Source organism: Capra hircus, chromosome 5 (genome assembly GCF_001704415.2).
Source record: "Capra hircus breed San Clemente chromosome 5, ASM170441v1, whole genome shotgun sequence".
Taxonomy (NCBI): Eukaryota; Metazoa; Chordata; class Mammalia; order Artiodactyla; family Bovidae; genus Capra; species Capra hircus.
Genome location: NC_030812.1, coordinates 52,184,013 through 52,193,148, shown reverse-complemented (window position 1 = coordinate 52,193,148; position 9,136 = coordinate 52,184,013). Strand labels below are relative to the sequence as shown.

Below are 9,136 nucleotides of genomic sequence, written 5' to 3'. Positions count from 1 at the left end.
CTAGAAACTGTGCTTTTTACTCATCAGCCCACCTGGGACAACTGTCAACAACTGCTCTAGATTCTCTTCACCACGGAAGAGAGAGAGAGAATACAGAATGAGGCCTGTAAAAGGGTCCCAGGGGCAAATGGAGAACCCGCCACTAATATAGATGAAATTAACACCTCTTTTCCTTTATCGCGACCTGACTGGGATTACAGCATGGCACAAGGTAAGGAGAGGCTCCGGGTCTACCACCAGACTCTGTTGGGGGGGCTCAAGGCAGCTGCATGGAAACCCACTAACCTAGCTAGAGTAGGAGATGTTCAACAAGGCCCCACTGAGAGTCCAGACGCTTATCTGGAAAGGCTGATGGAGGCCTTTAGACAATACACCCCCATGGACCCAGAAGCAGAAGGCACTCAGGCTGCTTTGATAATGCATTTTGTCAACCAGGTGGCTCCAGACATCAGGAAAAAGTTACAAAGACTAGAACGCCTGGGTGAAAAGAGAATCCAGTATTTAATAACAGTGGCAGAAAGGGTCTACATATTCGGGAGACCCCTGAGGAAAAACAAGCTAAGGCAGCAGACCTTCAGACCCACAATATGGCGTGCATCCTGCTAGCGGCAACAGTTCCTGATTCGGGAGAAAGGGAGCGCCAGCTGCATCGCCTAGCGGCTAAAGGTAAGAGCCGCCCCTGTACGCGACCAGCATTAGGAAAGAACCAATGCACCTAGTGTAAGGAGGAAGGACACTGGGCCAAAGAATGCCCTAAGAAAAAGAAGGGACCATGAAAGACCCCTATCCTGGCCGTCGATGAACTGAGCGACTAGGGGAGATGGGGTTTGGCACCCCTCCCTGAACCCAGGGTAACCCTAAGAGTGGAGGGGACCCCAATTGACTTCCTTGTCGACACAGGGTCTCAATATTCAGTTTTGCTGGAGCCCCAAGGGAAAGTGGCCGGAAAGACTTCATGGGTGCAGGGGGCCACTGGGATGAAACAATATCAATGGACTACCCGAAGATCGGTGGATTTGGGCGCGGGCCGGGTATCCCACTCCTTTATGGTCATCCCAGAATGCCCCTTCCCACTGTTGGGAAGAGACTTAATAACCATGATGGGAGCTCAAATTCACTTCCTCCCAGGAGAAACTAAAATACTTAATCAGACGGGCAGTCCAATTCAAGTACTGATGATTCAATTAGAGGATGAATATCGGCTGCACCAAAACCCGACTCTTCCCCAAACGGACATCCAGGAGTGGCTAGATGAATTCCCTGAAGCATGGGCCGAGACAGGGGGAACAGGCTTGGCTAGGCACCGCCCTCCTATATATATAGATCTCAAGCCAGGGGCTGATCCTGTCCGAGTCATACAATATCTTATGACCTTAGAGGCCCGACAGGGAATTACCCCCCATATCTGCAGGCTCCTAGCCCAGAAAATCTTGAGACCCTGTCAGTCGGCATGGAACACTCCCCTGCTCCCTGTTAAAAAAACATTCTCATGACTATCGGCCAGTACAGGACCTGTGGGAAGTTAACCGCCGAGTTCTAGATATTCATCCTATGGTGCCAAACCCATACAACTTCTTGAGCTCGCTCCCGCCAGATCATCGCTGGTATACAGTCCTAGATCTAAAAGACGCTTTCTTTAGTCTATCCCTGGCACCCAAGAGCCAGGAGCTTTTCACCTTTGAGTGGTCCGACCTGGAAGAGGGGATCAACGGACAGCTGACCTGGACGCGACTGCCACAGGGATTTAAAAATTATCCCACCATCTTCAATGAGGCCCTCCATGAAGACCTGGGTGAGTTTAGACAACAGTACCCCCAACTAACCTTGTTGCAATACGTAGATGACCTCTTAATTGCAGCAAAAGACCAACAGACTTGCCTCATGGGCACCCAAGAACTATTGCAGACCGTTGGAAAATTAGGGTACCGAGCCTCAGCCAAAAAGGCTCATATATGCCAACCAGAGGTCACCTACTTAGGGTATGTGTTAAAAGGGCAGAGGTGGCTGTCAGAGGCACGAAAGGAGACGGTACTCAAAATACCAACCCCAGACTCACCTCGAAGGGTGAGAGAATTCTTGGGGTCTGCTGACTTCTGCCATCTTTTGATTCCAAACTATGTGGAACTGGCTAAACCCTTATATGAAGCCACCAAAAGTACCACCCCTTTCAGCTGGACAGAGCAGATGGAGGCCGCCTTCAAAACTATTAAGACGGCTCTGCTGTCAGCCCCCGCCCTAGGGTTGCCTGACGTCACGAAACCCTTTCTACTGAATGTGGGTGAAAAACGAGGAGTAGCAAAAGGGGTGCTGACGCAGCATCTGGGACCTTGGGAACGGCCAGTGGCCTGCTTGTCTAAACGCCTAGACCCCGAAGCATCAGGGGGCCCCCATGCCCCCGCACGATTGCCGCCGTGGCCCTAATGGTCAAAGATGCAGACAAACTGACACTAGGGCAGGGGTTACATATCACCGCCCCCCATGCCATTGAGGGCACACTGAAACAACCCCCAGATAGATGGATCAGCAACGCTCGGCTGACCCACTACCAGGGACTAGTGCTAAACCCCTCCAGAATCATCTTTCTACCGCCTAGGGCTCTCAATCCGGCTACCTTGCTTCCTAACCCCGACTTGGAAGCCCCCATCCATGACTGCAGCGACATACTAGCCCAGGTGCGTGGGACGCGAGAGGACTTGCAAGATCGCCCCCTGGCGGATGCTGAGGTCACCTGGTATACGGTCGAGAGCAGTTTTGTTCGAGCTGTACTCAGGTATGCCAGGGCGGCCGTAACCAGGGAAACCCAAATTGTGTGGGCAGAAGCACTACCTCCGGGTACTTCAGCTCAAAGGTCTGAACTAATCACCCTAATAAAAGCCCTCCAGTTGGGAAAGGACAAAATGCTTAACATCATTACCTATAGCCAATATGCCTTTGCTACTGCCCACATACACGGAGCCATCTACAGAGAGAGGGGACTCCTCACGGCCGAGGGTAAGACGATTAAAAACAAAGAAGAAATAAAAGCTCTCCTCTCAGCATTATGGCTTCCTAAAAAACTAGCCATAATACACTGCCTGGAGCACCAGAAGCCAGACACCCCAATCTCAAGGGGAAGCAACTTGGCGGACAGGGCAGCCAGGGATGCAGCCCAGAATACTGTGATAGAGGCCACTCTTCAGCTGCCTGACCCTGGGAGCCCTATTCTGCCAGCTTTGCCCAATTACTCAACAAGAGACTTAGACTGGATAAAAAGCCTGCCTATGGCCCAACAGCTGGCTGGGTGGTGGAGAGAAGCAGACAGCTCTCTAATCCTCCCAGAAGAACTAGGAAAACAAGTATTACTAAAAATGCATTGTGCCACTCATCTGGGAACCCGCAAGATGCAAGACCTGATTAGACATGCCAAGATTATCATGAAAGATGTCAGGACGATAATAGGAGACATCGTATCAAACTTCAAAGCATGCCAGCTCACGAATGCTGTCCCTCATCCAGCCAACCAAGGAATTAGAGAACGGGGGACAAGACCAGGAGCTTACTGGGAGGTGGACTTCACTGAGGTAAAACCGGGTAAATATGGATACAAATACCTGTTGGTGTTCATAGATACCTTCTCAGGGTGGGTAGAAGCTTTCCCCACCAAGAGAGAAATGGCACAGGTGGTGGCCAAAAAGCTGATTGAAGACATCTTGCCACGGTTTGGGTTTCCGGCACAGGTGGGGTCAGATAATGGGCCAGCCTTCGTGTCTCAGGTAAGCCAGGGGGTAGCCTGGGCTTTGGGGGCTAGATGGAAGCTGCACTGTGCCTATAGGCCCCAGAGCTCAGGGCAAGTGGAAAGGATGAATAGGGCGCTTAAAGAGACATTAACAAAACTAGTTGCTGAGACTGGCGGGGACTGGGTGGCTCTCCTCCCCTTTGCCCTGTACTGGGTGCAGAACTCACCCTACCAACTGGGACTCACCCCTTTTGAAATCGTGTATGGGATACCTCCCCCAATAATCCCTAACCTAAAGGCAGAAGTGTTAAAAGAAATAGATGATCAGAAGTTGCTTTTTTGTCTCTGGTCCTTACAATACTCCCACAGGGACACATGGAAGAGGCTCAAAGTGCTATATGAATCAGGCCCTCCACCTGAACCTCACTGCTACCGGCCAGGAGACTGGGTGTACATGTTCCATCATCGCCAAGAGATCCTAGAACCTAGGTGGAAGGGACCCTTCCTTGTCGTCTTGACGACACCAACTGCTCTCAAAGTTGATGGCATCTCTTCTTGGGTCCACTACCCCCACACACGGCCTGCGGACCTGTTCGCCTTACGAGAAGAGTTCCTCCCCCAGTGGAAGGCCTAATTGGACAAAACTAACCCCCTCAAGCTAAAACTTCGAAGACAACAAAAGTAGGTAAAATTCCTACCCAGCTACTCCTAGTGCTCTCCCTCCTGGGCTGGAAAGTTTTAGGTCCAGCCCAGGACCAAAATCCACACCAACCTTTTAAAGTAACCTGGAAACTATGAAATGGAGAGACATACGAGGTGCTGAACCAGACGACTGCCACGCACCCTGTAAACACATGGTGGCCTGACTTATACTTCCACCTAAAAGAATTGATGGAGACTTCCTGGGCAAGTGCTTATCTGCGGAAAGTGGGTTTCTATGCATGTCCGGGGCACAAAAGAGACCAGATAAAGACTTGTGGCGGCATGCAGAGTCATCAGTGTAAGGCATGGGAATGTGTGACTTCAAATGATGGCTGGTGGAAATGGAGTGTGGCCAGGCCGTCGGACCTGGTCACGATGACTTTTGTAAATCCTATCACCTCAGACACGTGGAACAAGCGATTTACCGGTAATTGCCCTGACTGCGACCTCATCAAGGTCTCCTTCGCTTCTGAAGGACAGAGGGACATAAGACGGACATTGGGACTCGTCTGGGGTATACAGGGCCTCTGATTATCTTACTTTTGCTTCTCCCCTTCAGGCCGTGTTTATTGAACAAGTTAATGACCTTCATCAAGGGCTGCATCAACACGGTGCAGCTTATGGTGCTCAGGTCCCAATATACAGCTCTGCCAGCGGCCCCCTTAGCGGAAGAAAATATAGAGCTGCTTAGACCCATGATAGATAGACCCATGATTGGGTCTGTCCTGGGTCCTTGAGAAGGGGGAATGAAGAGCCTAAGCCACTCCATTTTGCCAAAAAAAAAGACTCCATTTTAGAGTTCTGAGGAAAGAGTCTCTTATGACCTGCCCGGGGAAATTTGAATTAAGCTCGGGAAATGAAAACCAATCAGAACCCAACACCTAACCCTTCCACAGAAGGTGACCAATTAGACGTCTCCCAACCCGGAAACTCCCTTTTTTCGAATTTTTTGCACGAGAATACCCTATATAAACAATGTAACCCAGAGTTTGGGGCTTCTCTCCTTAGCCGCTGCGACGGTAACGGTGGGAGCCCCAGCTCAAGCTTGGTAATAAAAACTCACTTGCTTTTGCATCAGATATCGGCTCCCTGGTGGTCACTGGGAGATTTCGCGACTTGGGCATAACAAGTGATCACACCATCATGATTATCTTGGTCATGAAGATCTTATTTGTACAGTTCTGTGTATTCTTACCACCTCTTCTAAATATCTTCTGCTTCTGTTAGGTCACTACCATTTCTGTCCTTTATCAAGCCCATCTTTGCATGAAGTGTTCCCTTGGTCTCTCTAATTTTCTTGAAGAGATCTCTAGTCTTTCCCATTCTGTTGTTTTCCTCTATTTCTTTGCATTGATCTCTGAGGAAGGCTTTCTTATCTCTCCTTGCTATTCTTTGGAACTCTGCATTCAGATGCTTATATCTTGCCTTTTCTCCTTTGCTTTTTGCTTCTCTTATTTTCACAGCTATCAGTTTAATTCTTGGGCCAGCCAATGAACTTAGAAGGATAGAGGAAATTTTTTCCCTTTCTGAAAGTGTCAAGTATAAAGGGAGAAATTATCCACTTTAAAAGTTTTAACTAAAGTGCTGGCTTTAAGCTGGTGCTCCATAGCACATGAATTTTTCTTGCTGAACCAAGCTTGCCTGCATGGAATAAAGTCAATCTGCTGAAGGAAAATGCATATTTATTATAAAGGCACCGGTACCTGAAGAATGGTGGCTTGTGCTCTAAAACCCCAATCTTCCCAAAGGGTTTCAGTAAAGCAATTTTAAAGACAAATTGTGGGGTGCAGGAGGGTGCATCACACACAGGGTTTGTGATTAGGTTATGCACAGTTCTCTGATTGGTTGATATCGTGGTAACAAGGAGGTTAACGTTATTAACGAATACCAATGAATTTCCATTGTAAAGAGTATCTGCAGATGAGCTTTTAAAAAACCCTAAAGTCAAAAGGCAAGATGAAAATTAAAACATTAGAGGAATTTTTAAGCTTCTGGCTCCTACAAAACCCGCAAAGATTAAACACAGCCCAAATCATGGCCTGATTAACATAAAACGTCACACTAAATACTTTTTAACTTACTTCCTACTACCTGATTCCTCATGTCCAGGTTTCAACAAAATCTTACAAACATGCTATAAGAAAAAAACAAACAAGCTTATAAAAAATAACAAAAGACACAACAAGGATCAGAACAATACTTAGATAGAGATGTTGGAATTATTGGACAGGTAATTTAAAATATTAGTGACAATATATTTAAGGCTGTCAAAGAAAGAGCAAACAATGTACAAGAATAGAGAGGGGGATTGCTGGGTCATATGCAGTAGTTTTTTGGAGTAGTTTGAGAAGTACAGGTGCTAATTCTTCTCTAAATTTTTGGCAGAATTCACCTGTGAAAGCTTCTAGTCCTGGACTTTTTGTTGGGAGTTTTTTTTGTTTTTTTTTTTTTTAAATTACTGGTTCAATTTTGTTACTGGTAATTGGTTCAGTTTAAAAAAAAATATTTCTTGTTCAGTTTTAGGAGATTGTACATTTCTAGGAATTTGTTTTTTTCCTCCCAAGTTGTCCATTTTATTGGCATATAGTTGTCTATAATTGTCTCTTGATTTTTTGTATTTCTGCATGTCAGTTATAACTTCTGCTTTTTCATTTCTGATTTTACAAATGCAAAAATAAGCAAATAGGTCTAGTGAAGCTTAAAAGCTTTTGCTCAACAAAGGAAACTATCAATAAAATGAAAAGACAATCTACTGAATGAGAGAAAATATTTGCAAATGACATAAGTGATAAGGGTTAGTATCTAAAATATACAAATAGATCATACAACTCAACATAAGAAAAAAAATTAAAAACTGATGAAAAACATAAATGGACATATCTCCAAAGAAGACATACAGATGGCCAGCAAGAACACCAAAAGATGTTCAACACCGCTAGTCATTAAAGAAATGCAAATCAAAACCAAAATGAAATATCACCTTACAACTGCCGGAATTACTCTTTAAAAAAAAAAAAAAAACACACAAATAACAAATCCTGGTAAGGATGTAGAGAAAATGGAACCCTGGACACTGTTAGTGGGAGTATAAATTGGTGCAGCCACCGGGGAAAACAATATGGACGTTCCTCAATAAACCAAAAATAGAACTACTATATGATACAGCAATTCTGTAATGACAATTTTACCTCTTTATTTACAATTTGGATAACTTTTATTGCTTTTTCTTGCTTTATTGCTGTGGCTAGGACTTATAATACTATGTTGAATAGAAGAGATGAGAGTGAGCATCCTTGTCGTGTTCCAAATTTTAACAGGAAAGTTTTCAGCTTTTTGCCATTGAGTATGATACTGGCTGGGGGTTTGTCAAAACTGGTTTTTATTATTTTGAGATGTGTTCTCTCTATACCTACTTTGGTAAGCATTTTTTAGTCATGAGTGGATGTTTAATTTTGTCACATGCTTTATCTGCATCTATTGAGATGATCATGTGGTTTTTCTTTTGTTTATGTGATGTATCACATTGATAAATTTGTGTATGTTGAACCATCCTTGTGAATTTGGGATGAATCCCACTTGGTTGTGGTGTATGACCTATTCTGTGTGTTGTTCAATTCTGTTTGCTAATATTCTGTCGAGAATTTTTGCATCTATCTTCATCAAAAATATTGGCCCGTAATTTTTTGGTGTATTCTTCGTTTGATTTTGTTATCAGAGTAGTGGTGGCTTCATAGAATGTCTTTGTGAGTGTTTCCTCCCCTTCAATCTCTTGAAAGAGTTTGAGAGAGGTTGGTATAAAAGTTCTTCTTTGTATGTTTGGTAGAATTTGCCTGTGAAGCTTAAATTATTGTCTTTTGTCTTACTATCTTATTACATGTGAGCATGCAGTGCTCACATATAATATTTCCTTCAAATAGAATTACTTAAACTTTATGGCACCCTGTGTAACTTGTGAACATTATTGTTCATCTTGGAAAAAATGTTTCACATTAATACATTCAGAAGTTTATTTTTAGTTCCCTACAGTGAGATGCATTTTACATTATATATGCAAGGCAGCCTATACCCAGTCATAATTGTCTTCTCTCTTCCTTGATATGTGGAATTATAGTATATGCTTATAAAGGCAGTCAAACCATTCTATATTCTATTTTGCTTTCAAATATATACATTTGACATCATTGTCATTAGGAATTCATGAAGCAGATGTTTTAATGAGCAAGTGAAGAAGATCAACAACTTTGCTCTTATTGTCTCTAATAATGACCTACTTTTTGTGTGTTTGGTACAGTTTTTAAAAGAATTGTCATTTGGTTGGTTGTGTGATTATCAGGATCATTTCATTACCTTACCATTTGAATCCAGTCTTCTACAATGAGAAGGCCAATACAGACTCCCAAATGCCCTCCTAAAATAAGGCAAATGAAAGAAAGATCTAGCATGTAATGAAATAAAAAGCTATATCCATTTTGAGTTCAAACAAAGTTTAGATTAATTATATTGAATCTATGCATAATTATTCAGTGTCCCAACCCTTCTGCTCAATACTTATCAAAGAGAAAAATTACAAAGATAAATAAAACACATGCTGATAGAAAGGAGTTTGTATTCCACTAGAAATGTTTCTCTTATATGCACATTTGCTAAGTATTTCACATATTTTTATAAAATGTTGACAAATTCAGATGTTTCACATTTATTTCCCTCTTACTTTTCTCT

The 9,136-nt window shown here is 43.8% G+C and overlaps 1 protein-coding gene across 1 annotated transcript; it reads left to right on the top strand.

Moving 5' to 3' along the window:
* LOC106502104 lies at positions 588-5,154 on the top strand. Its single transcript, XM_013963902.2, is given in 6 exon segments — positions 588-666; positions 901-1,483; positions 1,485-2,380; positions 2,383-3,205; positions 3,302-4,396; positions 4,977-5,154. Coding segments are annotated over 6 exon segments (3,654 nt in total).